Genomic DNA, 20,305 nt, shown 5'->3' with positions numbered 1-20,305 from the left:
AAAAAAAATCAAATCATTTTAAATTTATCAAATAATATTATTAGTAGATTGATAGTAGATTGATAGTGTGTTATTCCTCGAATACAGTTAATATACACAAAAGTATTACATATTTAAGTAGCACCTGTTTAGTATTTTTGGATGGAGATTATAAAGTTACTTCCTGTCAACAGATGGCAGTGTGACAATATGGCTGCAAAAGCAAAGTTTAGTCGGCTAGAATCAGAAATTGAAAGGTGTAGAGCGGAACGATCATGGTTAAAGGCATTAGAAGCAGCAAAACAACTTGCAAACAAATATCAGCATTTGGGTTAGTTTGTTATTGATGATAATTATGCAAGTTTTATTCGGAAAATTGCAAAATCTACATCCAGTGCCTGTGTTCAATGTCAAATATCTCATGTATTTAATGTAGTTTTGTACTAAATCATTAAGGTCAACTAGCATAATTAATTTGTACTATCTTAAACCCGTCATGGGAACGACTTTACTTTACCGGTCCCCAGAAAAACTATAGTGTCGCCGAGGGTGAGGGTGAGTCGATTTACCCAAAAGGACCCAAAAAGAACCCAAAAGTAACCCAAAATGAAATCAAAAGGACTCAAAATGAATATATTATGATATACTAAATATGAATAATTTGAATCAAATTGTAATTATTATATTATAAGTTGACATAAAAGTTGGAAAAAACTTATGTTTATTAATAAATAGTTGCAACTTTTCTTTGAGAAATAACGGTAACGGGTTTGTTTGCCCGATCTACCTGTTCGCTGGAGTCCGTTCGTGCAGAGACCATTTGCCCGAAATATTTTTTGCCCAATATCTATTTCCTTTACGAACATGGGATATTTTTTTCTCTAATTCTGATACAAGGATCAATGTTTATTTATTAATCGTAAGTAATTTTTGATTTGATTCTAGATAGAAATGTTTTTTGAATGACAAAGTGTTTGCAAATATAGTTAATTAGATAATTAATATGATTAATATCAATGTTAATTAGGGGGATACATCCGTGTTATTTTTACGAATTGCGCTTTGTTTTGAAAACAAAGGACTGAGACGTTAATAGGTCCATAACAGAACTGAACAGCGGATCTTGCGGATCTGGGGACCGGTAAAGTAAAGTCTACCACCATCATGCATTAATTTAAATTGTGAATAGGGAAGGATTAATGATGAAAAAATTAATTTGCAATAAATACTGCTAACTACAGTATACACGAGCACCTCCTAGATGTGGTTGATCCCAGCAAATACCTTGGAGTCATCATCAGTAATTACCAAAGATCTACGATGGGACAATCACATCAATAACATTGCATCCAAAGCCATCAAGACACTGGGCTTCATCAGGTGGAATATGAGGGGATCCCTCGAATATGCTTGTGCAGCATGGGATCCCTGGAGCTCCAAGCAAATCCAACAGCTTGAAAAAGTGCAAATAAGAGCAGCATGATTTGCCACCAAAAACTACCATAATTACCACCCCTGGCAGTATTACCCAGATGATCCAAGATCGTCACTGGAAACCATTAGTAATGAGAAGAATCAGACTTGTTTTGCTTTATAAGATCAAGCATGCATTAGTAGCTATATCTGCATATCTGTACTTAACATCTAGTGACAGCAGGACGAGAGGCAGCCACACGTTCCATCTAGCACACACCCGGATTGATGCACATCACTACACCTTCTTTCTGAGAACAATACTAGATTGGAACCACCTACCATCTGAAGTTGCCTTAGCACCAACTTTAGAGTCCTTCAAGTCACACCTGAACTCAAACACAATGCACCAGCTGGCTACAAGCACCATCTAAACATGCCAGTTTCTAGCCTTTTATTGTATATAGTACCCTGATTGGGGTTTTAGCTTTGTCCAATGCGTGGCAGTACCTGAGTATAATGCTCTTATAGAGTTCAACTCATATGGAAGAAGAAGAATACAAGAATTTTGGTCCATAGAAATACTTAACTTTTGTTGCATTTTCAGAATTATAGACATCTTTTGGAATAAACTATTGTTGTCAATATGCTGATAGTGTGACTATTACGGCAAACACAGATACATATTCAGTTTTAATTTAGATGCATCTCTTCAGTTAGATAGAACGTTCTAAACATACATTAAAATGATATTTCCTACGGATGAAAGACTTTGTTCTATGTATTGGCAATGTAGCAAAATAACTTTTGTTGGTACTGTGAGAACATAGTGTGTGTCGCATAGGATTGTGTGGCCAGAGATTACTGCTGAATAAAAATCTTTATATCAATGTGCATAGTTCATATTTTATCATTGCCAGTTTGTTCCAAAGCTCGCAGTGCAGAGCTGCGCTCACTTTTAAAACTGTCTCGAGACTCAGTGAAAACATTATAATATATCCAGCCAAGAAGAACCTCAGCTAAGTTTATCATAGTTTAGTGTCTCAGTACCATCATGAATAGAGTTGAAAATAATTTCATTCACCACATCTTTGTTACAGTGTAATGCATGTTAGCTGTGGATCTTGACTTTGCACACAAGATACTAAGATATTGCATGTATTTTTTTTTTTTTTGAAAATTGATTTTACTTTTTTTCAGATTTTTATGTGACTTTTACCCATGCAGAAAGCACTTTAGAACATTATGTCAAGGACAATATACCTCTAGAAAAAAATCACAATAAAGCCTGCGATCAACTGGCAGATGTGGAGAAAACTCTGTCTGGTATGGCCAGCAGTGGCAATAAGGTTAGTCAGGAAACTCTGTCTGGTATGGCCACCAGTGGCAATAAGGTTAGTCAGGAAACTCTGTTTGGTATGGCCAGCAGCAGCAATAAGGTTAGTCAGGAAACTCTGTCTGGTATGGCCAGCAGCGGCAATAAGGTTAGTCAGGAAACTCTGTCTGGTATGGCCAGCAGCGGCAATAAGGTTAGTAAAGCCTGCGATCAACTGGCAGATGTGGAGAAAACTCTGTCTGGTATGGCCAGCAGCGGCAATAAGGTTAGTCAGGAAACTCTGTCTGGTATGGCCAGCAGCGGCAATAAGGTTAGTCAGGAAACTCTGTCTGGTATGGCCAGCAGCGGCAATAAGGTTAGTCAGGAAACTCTGTCTGGTATGGCCAGCAGCGGCAATAAGGTTAGTCAGGAAACTCGTGTCAAAGTCACCATTTCATCGTAAAACTTGTAAAATCACTAGTAATTGTTATATGAAATAATTAACTTACCAAACATTCAATACTTTCATTGGTAACTAAGCCTTTATCCCCATGAGACAGATAAGATAAGCCCTGAGTAAGAAATTTGAATGTTTTATGGAAATGGATAAAGGCTTATGAATAATGCTAAATATAGAAGGATGAATTTTGTTTCAGCTGTCTTTTGAAGCCAAACTCTTACTAGCTAAGCTGCATTACTGTAAAGGTTCGTATGATGAGGCATTAAGACTTTACGATGAGATTAACTTGGACAGCGTCCTGGATCAGAACATGGCTCCTCGTGTGCTCCAACTCCTGGCTGAAGCTTACTCCATCAAAGGTAAATCTCACACGGCTTGGTAATGAAATGTCAGGACTTGGTTAAAGAATTGAGATAGAATTATTAATTATGGAAATTTAACATCAAGAATATAGTATTAATCACTGAACTATTAAAAAACAATACTGAAATAGAATAAAAGCTACACACAGTATAGGAAAAGATGTATTTAAAGAAGTTTATGTTCAAATGAACTCCAGGATCATGCTTGGAATCCAAGGGACCCAGCACCACCAGCAAATTTAAGGCTGCTGAACAAGAGAAGCTGGTGTTACAGTGCTTCGAGACGGCGGGGGACTTAGCCCTGCTGTACGTCCAGGAGAGAGAGAAAATGGCTCAGAGCAATTCATCTGGAGAAGAAGAGATAGACATTATCATGGAGAACGCCATCAAACAGTCTCCACTCATGTACATCAAAAAAGGGTAAGATCGGCATAGGGGCTAAGTATCAAAGTTCATGTGAGCTTAGTTATAGGATGATGCATTTAGTGTATTGTTTGTTTTGGATAGTGTAGCTAGTGTATTGTTTATTAATCTCTGTGTGTCTGAATGCTTAAAAAAATGCAAACAAGGTCTATCAATGACTTATTTCTATCTATCAGTGTGAACAGTGAATCAAATCTTCCATGATAGCTGGCACATACGATAGAAAGTGATGAAAAATAGTGTGTTCAGTCTAATGATATAATGTAGATGTGTTCCAAATATGCATGAAAGTCAAGAGAAACCATGCCTTACCTGTAAATACTGTTTGCCTCAGATTCAAGTTTAAAAAGAAAAATGAATTGCCTATTTTATCTTCCTGTTTCAGTGACATCAAACAAGGAGTAGGACGATTTAGAGAGCTACTGCGAGTGGTGGAATCTAGATTCACTCAAAGTCTTCGACAGGTCTCATCTTCTTTTTTCTTACTTAACCAACAAAAGAAGTGGTATATCATAGTATTTAAATTACAGCACATTGTAAATTTTAATCTGTCCTCAACAAGTATTCAACAATTTTTGCTCTTTGTTACAGGCACTGGCCAGGCAGTTGGCTGAAGTTTTGATCCGAGGCATGTGTGAGAAGACGTATATACCACTAGAAGTTAGTCATTCTAACTCGAGTCAAGTGACACATCCCTTACCTAGAAAATACTCAGGTGAAAAGTAAGTGTATACTGCGCAAGCAGAAATTTTCATTGGGATAAAATTTTGCTGATTTATTATTGAGTTTGTTGTTTAACGTCCATCTCAAGAATTTTTCACCGATATGGTGACACCACCACTTTCTGGTGGAGAGCTGCAAATTTTGACCTATACTCGGTACATAGGTGTATTAAGCAGGGAGGGATCTTTTTCATACCAGCACTTACTGCAACATGGGACCTCAGTTTATATGGTTTCATCTGAAGGACCTGTTTCACATCCCACCATGGGATTTGAACCTGCTACAAAAGAATCGACTACTTACGTCACAATCTGGAGCAGATGCTCTACCACTGCACCACATGGACCATGATTTATTTTAGAGAATTATTTTCAGTGCTTCACAAACATGCATAACACTTTATGGGTGTCTGGGTAAAATTTTTATAGATAATGCTATCATTGAAATAAACAAAATTGAATTCCATTTGAATGATTTGCTTTTACATTATTCAAATCTTAAAAAAATATTATTATCTTTTTAATTATAAGAAAATAGTCATTCACACTGTAGGTATATTCAGTTTAAATGTTGGACATTTTTCTTCAGTTTGTTCATCCCACGTGAACTTAATGAAGAGGCATTATTACTACTTCTTGTGGCAGAAGCAATTGTAAGTGTGTCTACGCAGTATTCTTTATTTGACTCTTGTAGGCAAGCTTTTGAATAATCTGCAGACAATATATTATGTAAGCATGTAAATCATACATACATCTGATACATGTAACACATAAAGTACTAAATTGTATCTGCTTTGGATTGAATAACTTTATTAATGAATTCTAATATCATATCTCTGACTTAGATTTAGTGTTTATTTTGTTGATATCGACAGGTGACAAGAGAGGCGGTGCTTAACCAGTCAGAGGAACATCGGGAGGACCGACACATCAGCTATGAGAACACGACGGCGGTCTACGATTTACTGGCCATCACTCTGGTCAGGTGTACTCAGTTCCTCAAACTATCTGATGTAAGTCACTCTGTCAGGTGTGCTCAGTTCCACAAACTGTCTGATGTGAGCTTCTATCCACAATACATTTGTTAAGAGACATTAAAATGATAGGTTTTTTTATCCTGCAACTACCCCTTGCATTGACCTAATAAAGGTTACCTAATAAATCAAAGCTTTATCCGGTCATTGCCCTAATAAAGCCTCGTGCATGTATTCCGACGTTGTAAAAGCATTGTGACGTCATGTATATTGCAATGTTTACGCATGGCGTCATAGTTTCAATTGCAGAGATGTGCCTAAATCTGTCGGAAATGGCTTGTTTTGGACGTTCAGTTGTAAAATTTTGTTGCAGGATAAACAAAATACATGATAACTGTCTTGAAATATAAGCGATATTTGGGCTCGGGTCAAAAACATAAGAGGGCTCGGCAAGCCTCGCGCTCTATCAGGTTTTCTTACCCTCGCCCAAATATCGCTTATATTTCAAGACAGTAACCATGTATTTTATATAATTATATATTATTATGAAGTGTTGAGGTAACGAACAGCACTCAAGCTCAAAGTACAATTCAACATTGGAAGCAGAGCCACCATGGACCTCCAAAACATCAGAGGTAGGATCAGGTGCCATGGAGGAGTGAGCTTCCCCTGTCAACTGGTCACACCTGTTGTGTACTCCTTGTCCTGATCAAGAAAAATGAAAAAATATGTAGACAATTCAGTGGGTAAATAATGGCCTAACAATTAATATGAAAAACATCAGTCAGCATTTGACGAAATATAAGTTGTATTTGCTGTTATTTCTTATGTGTTTATACTGTATACAGGGTTATTTTCCCTCTGTGTTATTTTTGCCCTTTGACACTTGCAGGTAATTTTGCCCCGTGTTAAAATCGCCCAGTCATGGTTTTATTTAAGAAATTATACTGTATTCGCCCCATTATAAATTTGTCCAAATTAGGGTAGGTTACCAGGGGTGAAAATAAAACGTGGCTAAAAATTTCCCTGTATATAATGCATGTATTCATGTTGAATAAGTTAATCAGGTTTTACTTAAGTTTTGAGGTAATGATGTTTATTTTTCAGTCCTTTGAGAAGGCTATGAGATTTTCATTTGAAGAGTTCCATATCTGGCATCAATTTGCAAATACACTTATATGCTCAGGAAAGGTAAGAAACAATTAAATACTGGCACTTTTTTCCGAAAATTGTTTTTCAGATGTAATGGGAATGTGAATGTACATGACTTATAGATATTGCTTCATTTGTTGAATATATTTTGTTCAATGTGTAATGGTGCAATTTGTCATGATAAAAAATGAAGATACCCAGTTGATTAATCTGAGTAAAACCTGAACTCTCAGTAAGCTCCAATTTTATTTTCCATATGCTCAATGTTATTTCAGTATAGCAGAGCCCTTCATGTCTTGAAAGAATGCTCCAGACTAAGACCAAAGAATACAGTGGTTTTACTGCAAGCAGCAAAGTTATGTTTTGAATGTCTCCATCTAGTAAGTGGATCATGAATTAATTATGTTTACTGTAATACATTAAATTCTCTTGACACTTATTTTATCAATGTAGTTATTTTATAATTATGAGCAAATAAAGATTTCTTGCATAAAAAGTGATTCTTAGTATCAGCCTGAGAACAAAAATAAGATTTACGACATTAGCAATATGACAATCCACACAGAATTCTATTTTTTTTATTCTTGTTTCAGTACAATGATGGAATAAACCTAGTCCAGCAGGCCATAGACAGCTGTTCCGAGAGTCACCCCCTGCTGTCTGTCGATTATACTTTTCTCATTTTCGACTTCAGTCTCAAGGCCCACTGGGCCAATTTACAGGGCGACAGCCACAAAGCATCACAAGAAGGCATTAGAAGCATTTAAATAAAGGGCCACGTCTCTTGTTTGTTACATGAAAATTTGGTGGCATGTTTTAAAAATCTTCTTCTCAAGAACCACTGTCGGCAAGACGGATGAAACAACCGAACATTCTCAAAGCGCTCCCTAATAAAACCGTTTGTTCAAATCATGTCCCCCGATTTTGGTCCAAGGCCCCTTAAGTTTTACATAAAATATATGTTCTTTAAAACATCCTCCAAACCGCTGTGCCAATTATTGAAACTTATGCGTAACATCCTCATTTTGTGTAGCGCCCCCTTGAAATTTTTTTATCTTGACCCCCATCGTAGGGCGGGGCCAAAATGGCCGCAAGCAATAGTTTTACATAGAAATATATAGTAAAATTCTTTAAAAATCTTTTCTCAAGGCACCCCCAATATATTTTTACAAACATGTTACGGAATAAAACTGTTGCAATGGTAGTGAAGATTCAATTTTGTTCAAAGTGTCCCCCGGGGGTAAGGCGCCCCCTAATATATTTTTACAATCATATTACGGAATAAAACTGTTTTGTATTTATAATATTATCGTTTATTGGCAGTTACCTAGAAAAAATTTGTATAAGGGGGCGCTTTGCCAAAATTACCAAAGTTTTACATTTAATTGGGGACATTCTTTAAAGATTTGTTTAAATAAAGATATTTTTTATATAAAAATATGTAGGGGCGCTTTGACTAAAATCATGACCCCCGGACCCAATATTTGGGGGCGGTATTTTTTCTATAAAAATATTTTAGGGGGTGCTTTGACCAAAATCAGGGGACGCTTTGACCGGGACATTCTTATTAGGGGGCGCTTTGACTGGCTCCCAGCATACCAAGGACCGATAACTTTACGTTCTGTGTCAGTCCAAATGACCGGTAGATGTTGAGAAAGCAACTTGTGAAATCCGACTAAAATTGTTACGAATTCCCTAAAACCGACCGATCATAATCTGTTAAACGCTTTTCAGTATCTCGTAATGGCTTCTTCGATGAACGCAAGTACCAAACTATGATTGATTAATTTTTTAAACAAGAGGTTTTTGACAGCGATTAGTATGAGCCAGGTGAGAAAATCGAACTAGATTAAAAACTTATGGAGAAAACCGACCTCCCACGAGAAATCAACGAAATTTGTTTATGATGATCAAATTTGCATGAAGTATGCAGTGTGTTTTGACGGAACATGCAAAATGTATTGATAATAAAATTCAAATACAGTTTTAATCTTTCTTAAAATTCCATTTAATTATTTTGTTGGACTGACAGAAATCTGTCTGGACCGACAGACTTCCTGTGGCAGTCAGTCCAAATGACTGACAGCGGAAAAAAAATTTCAAGAACTCTGCATGTACCATAAACTTGTATGCGATTGTTTTTTCATTGTATTAGTGTAATTTTAGAATTGTTACAGCCTGTCTGTTTAAGAGCTACTCTTAAATGTGATTTTTTTTTTTTTTTGAAGAAGTTACTTTTTGTAAGCTATATTACTTACTGAATAATAACCCCCACTATATGTTGTAGTGCAAATGAACTGGACCAGAATGATTACCTTGCATTATTTCATCTGGCACTACAGTTAGCACTACAAAGACAGGTGAGTGTAGACACATATATACATGTATTACATAAAACCATTTTAATATGGCATTGGAATTCAGAATACAATGTAATAATATAAGGAAGAAATAATGATCTATAAATTTTCATCATAAATGTATTTTTGTTGAATTTAACAGGCAGATAATCTATATAAGTTTATATTATATATATGAGTAATGAATTTGATAGATTATCTACATGTATATGATTGATACATTATGTGGATTATCTAGATCAGTGAGGCAATAAGATGTGTTAAGATGTCCCTGAAACATAAGAATGACTACATTCACTCCCTCCACCTGCTGGTGCTGCTGATGACATCGGAGAAGAAGTACGAGGAGGGGATGACCCTGATCCAGGCGGCCCTGGAGGAGTATCCAGACAACCTCAGTCTGATGCTGACCCGCAGTAAGCTGGAGGAGGTGCTCCTCGGCCCGGAGTATGCCCTCGACACGTGTCGACAGATGTTAGAGCTCTGGAAGGAACTGTACGAGACAGACGTCGAGGAGTAAGTCAGTATAAACCTCCGGGGAATCCCTGGCAGCTAAAAATAACTTATGTATACTCCATGACTTCCAATGATAGTTTAATGTTTCTCAAAATAATTAATGGCACCAAAAAGTAGTCTTATGTAACTCATAAGCTAAAAATAGTTGAACAAGTTTAAAAATCAAGCAAAATTAAAAAAAGCTGTTTATTGATTAAAGAAAAAAACCTTTAAAAATGTCTGCAAATGCATGTTTGAGTTTGTACATTTTAAGTTTTCGTATTCATCAAGTTTAGAAAATAATTTTTGCAGAAAGTAAACCTTTCAAATTGTTGTAAAATTCAACTTTGTTTATTACAACTGGTTATTTCTACTTGAAGCACATCATCTGAGAAGAAGTACAGAACCATCACATCTAACGACAGATCAACATTTGACAGGAGAAGTTTTGCTCAGCTCCAGCTAAATGAACTGAATGATAGAGACACAGGTTAAAAAATAGATATGTTATGATAATTTTGAAGTATTATGTACGTGAAATGAATAGGGAAAGGACATTCTCAGCATTTATTGTGATACCAAAACTATAGTCCTGTTATAAACCTGTTGAAAGTTGCATAATATTTAAACATACATGTACTAGACATTTTTAAAGTACTTAAAACATACCTAAACAGACTTTTAGAGAGGTATTATTATCATCCCATGTTGTATTGTGTTTCAGGATCGGTGAGGGCGGAGTCGGTGGCGGCCTCGCGGGTGGAGCAGACTCTGTCTGAGGTGGCGTCCTCCATGGGAAGTATCCTCCACTCCCGCCCGGGCTCCCAGGAAACCTGGCTCCTACAGGCCCAGATCTGGCTCCACCTAGGTATACAATAATTATACAGCCCAAATCTGGCTCCACCTAGGTATCAGATAATTGTACAGCCCAGATCTAAATATGTCACCTAGTTATCCCTAAGCTTGATTCAGCGATAAGATTGACCTTGATTTCTTTATTTACAGCGGAGTTATATCTAAGCCTGGACAAGATGACAGAGGCGGAGGGCTGTGTACAGGAAACTTCAACCATCTTCCCACTGTCTCACCATGTCGCTTTTATGGTACAAACTTTTTCAGATTTTGAGGAAAAATTTCACATTTTACCAATTACTTAGCTACAGGTTTCATTTGCTTTGTGGTATATTATAATTATCATTTTTCTGCAGAGAGGACGGGTATATGAACACAAACATAAGTACGAGGATGCCAAGTGCTGGTACGAGAATGCTTTATCCATCAACCCGGCCCACACAAAGTCACTTCAACATCTGGTAAGTATTCCCAGCCAAAACAGACTTTGTAATAGTTAAAGTTTCATTGAATACATGCCTTTCATAACAGATATCTTATTTTGTGTGATTACGCAGGGAATGGTGCTACATGAACAAGGGAACAATAAAATGGCGGAGAAAGCACTGCGAGAGGCGGTCAATGTGGACCCAACCGCACATCAGTCATGGTATGTATAAAGTTGTATATTTACTTGTGCTTGACAGGTTGTATGGAAGTTAATAATCCTAATCATAGCTTGATCCTAAAAACTGTGCAATCTAGAAATATAATAAAGGCCTGTGATCATCAAGGATTTCTTTTTGAAGTTCTTTTGGTGTAGTGTTAGATGGGGATTCTTAACCCAAAGTAGGTCATTATCTCAGGGAAAGGTGTTTTGTGAGCCAAAAATAACTCGTTCTGACCTCATTTTAAATTGGCAAGACTTTCCTTCATCAAATCATGCTTAATGTGAGAGATGGTTGTCATGGTCTAAAATATATTTTCATGCTTAAACTGGATTTTGTTTAAAGGGTATGAAAGTACATGTGTAATTGCTAAATTGACTAATACCTGCAAAATTCTGAGAGTATTTGACAACTGCATAAATGACTTACTGGGCAACAAATATAAACATACATGTATTGTTTGAATGATCACCATTAAAGGTTCCTTGAGAGCACTTTACATTTTAGATGACGACAGGCCTGGTATATAGAAGGTTTTACTTCGAAATTGTGTATGATAGGTTTATTGTTTTATCATAGGTTTTGACTAGCTGCAATAATGTAGTCCTCTCCCGTTTTTTTTTATCACACATTCATCAAGGTGATCCATACGCCAAATATTTTTGTTTGGTTTGAGTGATTGTATAAACTTAAGGGAGAGGGCTACATACTGTAACATTATTTATGCCTTCATGCTTTTAAAGAAATTTTTGATTAAATATCTGTAAGACTTGTTTGTAATAAGTTGGTGTATTATTGTAGGTTTTGATTCAGTCTAGTGTATAATAGGTTTGGTGTTTTATTGCAGGTTTTGGCTTAGACTTGTGTTTGATAGATTCCGATTTCATTGTAGATTTTGATTCGGACTTGTGTATGATAGGTTTGGTGTTTAATGTAGGTATTGACTTGGACTTGTTTATGATGTATTTTTGTAGGTTTGACTTGGACTTGTGTGTGATAGATTTTTTAGTTGCATTTTACTGTTGGTTTTGATTTGGGCTTTTGTATGATAGGTTTGTTGTTTTATTGTAGGTTTTATTTTAGCTTTTGACTCGGACTTGTGTATGATAGGTTTGTTGTTTGGTTGTAGGTTTTATTTTAGCTTTTGACTCGGACTTTTGTATGATAGGTTTGTTGTTTGATTGTAGGTTTTATTTTAGCTTTTGACTCAGACTTGTGTATGATAGGTTTGTTGTTTGATTGTAGGTTTCGACTCGGTCTTGTGCTGGAGAGTCTCGGAGAATCATCAGCTGCCAGCGAGTGTCACATGACCGCCCTTGGTTTGGAATCATCCAGTCCTATCGTGCCATTCTACGTTATTCCACACATGCTGCAGTGATATTACAATTAATTTCCCAAACCTACAGTGCAATAAACTCTATTGTGATAATTTTTTTTCCAGTCAATGCTGATACTAAGGGAGCATTTCTAATTTATATTTGTTATCAATTCTCTGTAACTGGGAGGATTTTTGATTTCTGTTCTATGCAGTTTATATCTGCGTAACTGTTTATTACGTGCTTGTGTTATTTTTTTTAATTTTTAATAACTGCGGCATTATATATGAATTGTTTTTCTGATTATAATATCAGTAACTGTAACATATCGTAAGTGTTGGTTTCCTTTTTTTATGTTTTATTTCTTGTTTTATTTACTACAGAAATTTGCATTACCAATATTTTCAAATCTCAAAAATCTGTTATATTTTGACCACCATCTATTCATTCCATAAGTATAAACAAAGGTGTGATTTCTTTTTTTTTTTTATCTATTTTCATTGTCCAAAACTTGTGTCTGGCTATGCTTTTGTTTTGCATTCTATTTTTCTGCCAAATTTTTTTTTGTCCATCAGTGTCAGCCAATACCTATTAAGTCAAAGATGCATTGTATGTTATGTCTGCAGCATTTGATTAATGTGCAATGTGCATAGCATATTTTACATTATGCTTTTATATTGTATAATTTAAACATGTACTTAATATACATGTAGATCAATATTGAACAACATTCCTTTTTATAAAATATGTAGAACATTCAGGTTGATGTTCATCAGTAATTCTTCTAATGCTTTTTACTACGAAAAGTGCTTCATATACAGAATGGGACATGGCATGGAAGGAAAAAAATAAAAGATATGTCACTTAAATATGTTTTTTTTAATCTAAGCAATATCACAAGAAAATTAAAATACATGTAAAATAAGTGAAACATATCTTCTTAAAATTACAGGTGACTGCTGTATATCTGTATTACATGTTTATACAAGATAAGAACAATATAAATAGAATCATACAGAGGTTGACAAAAATTTATAGAAATTTGCAGGAAATGTAAAAAAAAAAAAAAAAAAGGAAGGGATAAAAAAAAACAGTTTCTGCATTTACTAACACAACTTTAAACAAACATCATTTATAACTTTCAATTTTCATCAACCACACATTAATACTGATGTTTATAATACCTTGGCAACAAAACATGAAACTGAAGTGGGAAGGAATAGTTTTACCCTGTACCCACAAAACTAATTCTTAAGTGGGGAGGAATAACTTTACCCTATGCCCACAATGTGACTAGAATGGGTGAAATGGGAGAACCACTATCACAGAAAAAAAGCACAAATAAAGTGTATGTAAAATGTTCAAGTAAATGAATTACTCGATGACAAATAATAACGTATAAATTGTCATGTATGTTTCCTTGTTGCATTATTTTTCTATCCGACCTACTAAGCCTGATTTGGTTTTCCTCTATTTGTCAGGATCTCTTGGAAGTCCAAATTTTCACTTGTTCTGACCAAATCCAAAGTCTCAGTATAAGTGTGCTGTATGTTTTAGCCAGGATGAAGTGTAAACAATGGATTTAGAGCACTATGATTGATAGGCACTGGTGAAGAAGAGGCCGTGCTGTCTCCCCATGGTGGATACAGTGTTAGGGATCGGGTGCTGAAATGTCTTCTCATACATCCCAGGACCAGGAACTTTCTGAAAAAAGAACAACAACTTAGTACAATTATATTTGTTCTTGGGTGTAGTGTAGTACATGTATATCTTTTGTATACCCAGATTCTTGGGTACTTGGCTTTAACATGAGGCCCATGGTCCACAATCCTCACATGACCCTCCGGGTAGTGGGGTGTCATGATTTGTGATCTAAATTTTGTATAGGAATATATGGGTGAAAATCTGATGATGAAGAACAGTAGGACTAGAGTTGTTTAGGTGAGATTTTAACAAATCTGAATCTACACTAGCTGAGGACGCTTCCTGAGAATTATAGTCATGACTTTGCTGTTCTTGAGAAGGACTTTTTGAAAAAGATTTTTCCTTTTTGGAACTTAAAATCACCCATTTTGGCCTCTTGCAACCCCAGAAAGTCTATCAAAACTGCCATGGGATGATTCCAGATCAATATGACATATCCTGGCTTTCCTGTTCCTGTAAACAATAATTCCTATGTAAATCTTGGATCCTCCACTGTCACCCTATCTCCAGGGGTCATGATCTGAACTACCTTGAATTCCCTTCATTCAACAATGCTTTGTTGGCCCAGTGGTTCTGTAGAGGAAGTCGAAAATGTGAGAAGTTTACAGACAGACACAAGGATGACTGACAAAATGTGATTGGAAAAGCTTTCTCATGTTTAAGGTCAGGTGAGCTAAAATGCTTTGAAACTCCAAAGGTCAGGATAAATACAAGGCCCCCTCCCCCTCCTTATAGTAATAAGCTGAAACTTTGCATATTTTGGACACTAACCGTATGTGAACTAGAAAATCGTGGAGTCCTGGATTTGAAGCTCGATGAGACAGCGGTGAGGGATCGTTGATGGGCGTGTTCATAATTCCCTGGTCCAGGCCCATCTCTCTGAAATCAGTCAAACATATCAACAAAAAGTTTGAAAGAATATACATGCAGAGATAAAACACTACATAGTTATTGGACTTTTCCTCTGGGACCAAGAGGGATCTACTAGTAATTTCTGAACACAAAGTTCTTAAGGAGGCATGACCTGCTAAGAAAGATAACTTTAAAAAGATAACTTTTTTCATTCAGAAATCATTTTCAACTAATTTTATTTTAAATATTGCCACAAATGGTATGAATATTTCTTTTTTAAAGAGATATTGTCAAAATTAAGAAAAAATATTAATTCTGGTGAATTGAGGGTCTTTTCTTTCTCTAAAGGAAGAAAAAGCAACTGGATTTTTTTTATACTCACAGGTTTGAAGGGTAGCGTAGGGAACCTTTTATGTTGTGATCGGAACATGTAGTGTCTGAATGCAGGAAAAAATGCAATCAGATACAATAAAACTCATTTCTCCGATTATATACAAAAATTGATCATAATTTTCAGCTAAAGTTTCTTGAATAATTCTGCACTATTTGATGAAACTTTGTGCAAAGGTGCATGAAAAAGTGAAAGAGACAACTGTAATTTGCTTTTCAAGAACTAGATCATTTTTAACAAAATATAATGCACTGAAATGACTCACTTTGAAGATTGTTTGTCGGTTGTCATGGACAGAAATTTTTCCATATCATATTGCCCTGGACTAACATTTATATCCTAAAAATGTTATTTTTCATTAAATTTGGTGATACAATTATGTATTTTTTGATGTGTACACTACTATTATTATTAATAATCAATACATCCAAGTTTTTACAGCATAATTTTACAGTCAATGACAGAAATGCTAGGTGAGCAAAGAAAATATTAAAAGCATGCATACATGTGATCAAATACCCTTTAATTGTAATCAATAACTGTATTTAATGCCCTTTTGTGTGTAGCATCAAAGTACATGCTAAAGGTGGCACAATTAAGTAGTAGTATTATAATGAAGGTACCAACATTTTCTTTAAAAACAAAAAGATCAATAGACTTTATTATTGTGGAAACAAAAAGCAAAAAGTTAGTTATGTTTTCTACAGTTTACAATATATCAGCAAAATTATTGGAGGTTGGTTGATTACCCCCCCCCCCCCTCATCCCACCCCCATCCCCCTGTTCTTATGGGCTTGATTAGGTTTCATTACAAGTCTGTTTTAAAAGATATGGACAGATCCACTGGATAAAATTGGCATGCTGGGAAATGGAAACTCCGCAAAATAGGGCTAACTGAGTCAGAGTGAACACCCTCTCCACAGTGGTGTAGGTGGCAGTGGTGTCCAGTGTGATTTTTCTCTCTGAGTAACAGTGAGGGTAAACTTTGTGTTTTGTGACTACGTGTTGTCTTACTTTGAGGGCTGTCGAGATGTTGTCATTGACAAATACTGTTCTGTTTCGTATGCATTAGGACTTATATTTATGTCCTGCAAATTAATCAGCAAAGCTTACTTTATCTAAGTAATAATTTAATAACTTTATAAAGTAGAATCTTAGAGAAGAAGTAAGACTCACTTTGTCTTTGTGTCCAATAACTAGAAAGTTTTGTTTACTCCTGTCTGTCGCCCTGAAATTGTAGGTGGCAGGTGCGTGTTCAAGTCTGTAAATAAAGGTATTAAAATTTACAACAAAATATAACCAAATACAGTGTTCCTGAAAAATGATTGAAATTAATTCAAAAACATATAGGTGGAGAGTCGTACTTGGAGAAATATTTTATAATATCCCGAATCTTTCTTTTCCAAGAGAATTCAGTTGGATCTACATACATGTACATGTACTAGTATGCCGCACCTTCATGGTATAACATGTTCATTATAATTCAATTGTGATAAAAACGATAACCGATTATTCCATTATTTAGGATAGTAAGTTTGACTATTTTATATTGAATGATTAAAATGTAAAACTCACTAAAGTTTTAGATAAAAAGTTAGATTTACCGAAATCAGTCTATAAAAAGCACACAACTCAAAAGTTTCATTTTTTAGTTGAAAAAATCTACAAAAATAAAAGTATCCACTACAAATCCTGGATTTTGATTTTTTTATCCTATATGTATCATGTAGTTAAAAATTGTTTTATGCTTTTAAAACACTCCCGACATACACCATAGCTCACCAAATTTTAGCAACACGTTATTTTCGCGATATTTTCACGAATGTTTATTATCAGCGCATATATTATACGTATTCTTTATATATATTACTGGTTTTACTTTCATAAAAAACACAAAAATTGCCGTGTTAAGTTTTTCTTTCGATCAAAAGGAACATTTCAATACCTCTTCAGATAATATCAATACCTCTTTAAACAGAGTCAATACCTTTCTAAGAAGTGTTGGAATTCGTAGGCTCCGGGTAACAGCGTGGCTCCTTTACCGTGGGGGTGCGGATCTATTTTTCTGCCGTCTGACTTGAATCTGTATGTGTTTTGTTTCTTTTCCATATCATCTAGGAAAGTCCCGCTCTCATAGGCCCCAGGAAGTGGGGTCTCCTGTCAAGATATGTAAAACCAATCTGAATCGTGTGCTGTCATTAGACAAGGATACTTGCCTCTGAATGTATTCTTCATCGTACCACAGTAAGGAAGTATTATTAGCCACAATTAATATTCTTTTATCCGCATAACAGTATACGTAAAATAAACTAACAACATTGATTCAACAAAAAGATGAAAACAATTTTTCATATATATTTTTTATTTGCACATTATAAATAATTGAAAAAAGTGTGGTTGGTGGTGTTCAGGTTCGAAATCAACCCCTGAAAAAATGGGCAATATTTTTCTAAAGTTATCTTGAGGAAAAAACCTTAACACAGCCTTAACTTCCGATTGGCCTTTTCTTTATTAGGTTCTTTTTCTATCATGTATCACATTCACCAAATCATTCTCGACAATGTCAGATAATGGAATTACTTTAAGGTTCATTGATCCTCTGACAAGGGAATTAACTCTGAAAGATATAAATGACTTAAAAATTTGTCAAGTTCAAAATATTACTGTCTTTTTTGTCGAATTCTGCCCCGCAAGATAAAAGCTTAAAATGATTGCATGATACTTAAGCTTATAAAATGCGTTTTCTTTTTTAGAAATCCATATTTATAAAAGACGTTAAAGCAACATTTTATATTTGGTAAGCAGGAGGATTGTGAACCTTAGAAAGTTTCGTCAACTAAGTCAGTAAGTGTTAGCTGCAGAACTGTGGTCTTATGGATTTATGTTTTAGTCTTCATATCAAAGACAGAAATATAAAACCATATATACAGTTCAGCAGCTATGTGTTGGTGAACTGTGCATCGATGAAAAAATTCTCTCTTAGAGCAACAGAAATGGAAATGAAGATGTTCATTTTTCTTCTGTACGAGCCAAAAGTAAATGGTTATTCCAAATGTGTGCAGAAAAATCTCAACCTTGACTACAAAAAATTTCTTCTGCGAAATAATCGGCTTACTTAGAAAATAACGAAAGCAATTAATGTCGGGAAAATATTTTACGATCTTCAACTTTTGTGTAAAAATCGATGTAAATCTGCAGCTGCTGTTATCAATGGCAGGCAGAGAAATTAATCCTCTGACGAAACTAAAAACAAAAAAAATATCGTAAATCACGGCAAGGTTTTACTGATGTGTCGCAAAAAGGGTGAAAGGCAAAGGTTTTCAATTTGAGCTGTATTATAGGTGGATAAATGGCTAAAAAGCGTATCCATACATAAAAAAAAATCACAGTTCCTAAATCTCAATTTGAAAAAAAAAGGTGGACACACTTTTCTTTGACCATCATACATCACATCAGGATAAGTCTCCAAACTAGAAAATCCTGATAGAGAGAGAGAGAGAGGAGGGGGCACTTTCTTTCAGTTCCCAATTTTACGTAATACGCTACTACATTACCCTTATATGAATTTGACATTTCTGCTACAAAAAGTGTGTGTGCGTGTGTGTGTGTGTGTGGGGGGGGGGGGGTAACTGACCTTTCAATGAACATTTTTAATGGTAACAAATTAGTGAAATTGCGGTTGGCAAAAAAGGTGAACAGCCCCTCCCTCCCCTGATGCTCCATGCCTGCACATGTTCATCGACATTAAAACAATAAACATGATATGTGTCCGCTACCACCCCTCCCTCTCCACGACGGGGCCCAGGTCCCCCCCCCGTGTTATAAATAGTAACAGACTCACCCTAATATATGTCCGCCACCACCCTTCCCTCTCTGTGACGGGACCTTCATATTCTTCGCTCAAGGCCTTACGTTTCTGGAAAAAAAGTGCAAAAATATTCTCAAGGATTGTAAACAAAATAACAAATAGCAAAAAATTCTTTACTCTAATATTGATTTTATAATCAATATATATTTTTACCAAACGTTGAACAAACTAACATAATTAGTAGAATTGTTACAGATCTCAAAAACAATGTAACTTACCAGCCAGGGGTGCTTTAACTGTCGCTCCTCCGGTGGGGTGCTGGCGGGCCGTGATCCCGATTTCTTGGCCGGTGGTTTGGGGGCCAGATGGGGGGTGGTGAGTCGAGATGTTTTCTCTTGGACAGGCGTGAGGGGTGTCGCGTGCGCCAGGCGGCTAGCCATTTTGAAAAGAATTATTTACCTTTTTTTTACTCGATCGATTCACACCTGGTTCTGTTGCGTCCCTAGTGACGGTAGACGTATCACGTGGCCTGGGGATTAAATGAAATGTTTTGTTGTGTGATATGTAATGAAAGAAAATATTTTAACAGTTTGATAGATTTAAATACCTGTTCTCCGCAAGTCGTCTACGAGCACTCGCATGAATGCGGTTCAATTAAATCAATATATTGATAATTTTAAAATTACAACACGACAAATTCACACAGGGCTCTAAAAATTAATTATTTTGTTAATTCTCTTTGTTTTGTGCACTTTTAACTCTATTTTTGGTGGCTCAAGTATATAATTCAATAGTTACTGCAAGTAACAAATGCTGATTAATCTTATTTACACTGAAAGGGAAAAAGAAATAACTTTTGAATGAGAAAAGATAGGGCCAATGACTTTTCAAAAAATTAATATTACATGCGCGGATCTAGAGGGGGGGGGGTCGGGGGGGGGTCCTGGAATTTACCAGGTTAAAAAATGTATATACTAAAACAAGAAAAAAGTTACCATGGACCCCCCCCCCCCGGAAAACGCTGAACCCCCCTGGTAAACGCGAATATGTGTGAAATGGGTATGAAAAGTGAAAGATTTG

At 35.7% G+C, this 20,305-nt stretch overlaps 2 protein-coding genes across 2 annotated transcripts; one reads left to right on the top strand and one right to left on the bottom strand.

Moving 5' to 3' along the window:
* The first annotated feature begins 148 nt into the window (after positions 1-148).
* Positions 149-13,426, top strand: LOC134235675 (tetratricopeptide repeat protein 7B-like). The gene is given in 20 exon segments (XM_062717815.1): positions 149-310; positions 2,593-2,741; positions 3,364-3,526; positions 3,727-3,949; positions 4,338-4,416; positions 4,544-4,674; positions 5,264-5,327; positions 5,550-5,687; positions 6,756-6,839; positions 7,076-7,180; positions 7,394-7,540; positions 7,542-7,579; positions 9,088-9,160; positions 9,399-9,676; positions 10,036-10,145; positions 10,380-10,523; positions 10,661-10,758; positions 10,864-10,968; positions 11,065-11,156; positions 12,400-13,426. Coding segments are annotated over 20 exon segments (2,475 nt in total). The 5' UTR covers positions 149-189; the 3' UTR covers positions 12,533-13,426.
* On the bottom strand, positions 13,333-19,785 carry LOC134235674 (protein STPG4-like). The gene is made up of 8 exons (XM_062717814.1): positions 19,504-19,785; positions 19,259-19,333; positions 17,405-17,574; positions 16,594-16,678; positions 15,683-15,756; positions 15,409-15,463; positions 14,946-15,053; positions 13,333-14,174 (listed from the first exon to the last, which is right to left on the bottom strand). Exons 1-8 carry the CDS (start codon positions 19,663-19,665, stop codon positions 14,061-14,063), a joined length of 843 nt encoding a protein of 280 aa, XP_062573798.1. The 5' UTR covers positions 19,666-19,785; the 3' UTR covers positions 13,333-14,060.
* Between the last annotated feature and the right edge of the window lie 520 nt (positions 19,786-20,305).

The sequence above is a fragment of the Saccostrea cucullata genome, unplaced genomic scaffold, assembly GCF_032062105.1.
Source record: "Saccostrea cucullata isolate Sc308-1 unplaced genomic scaffold, CSIRO_AGI_Scuc_v1 ctg192, whole genome shotgun sequence".
Classification (NCBI taxonomy): domain Eukaryota; kingdom Metazoa; phylum Mollusca; class Bivalvia; order Ostreida; family Ostreidae; genus Saccostrea; species Saccostrea cuccullata.
Note: the sequence above shows the minus strand (reverse complement) of the source record. Positions and strands in the feature narration are given on the sequence as shown.

Bases quoted from the DNA above. Each gene is read 5' to 3' on its own strand.
- LOC134235674 (XM_062717814.1), bottom strand. From the start codon at position 19,665: ATGGCTAGCCGCCTGGCGCACGCGACACCCCTCACGCCTGTCCAAGAG. The intron at 19,334-19,503 runs GTAAGTTACATT...CTTTTTTTCCAG, and splicing joins AGTTAAAGCACCCCTGGCTG to AAACGTAAGGCCTTGAGCGA. The intron at 15,757-16,593 runs GTGAGTCTTACT...TAACATTTTTAG, and splicing joins TTATTGGACACAAAGACAAA to GATATAAATGTTAGTCCAGG.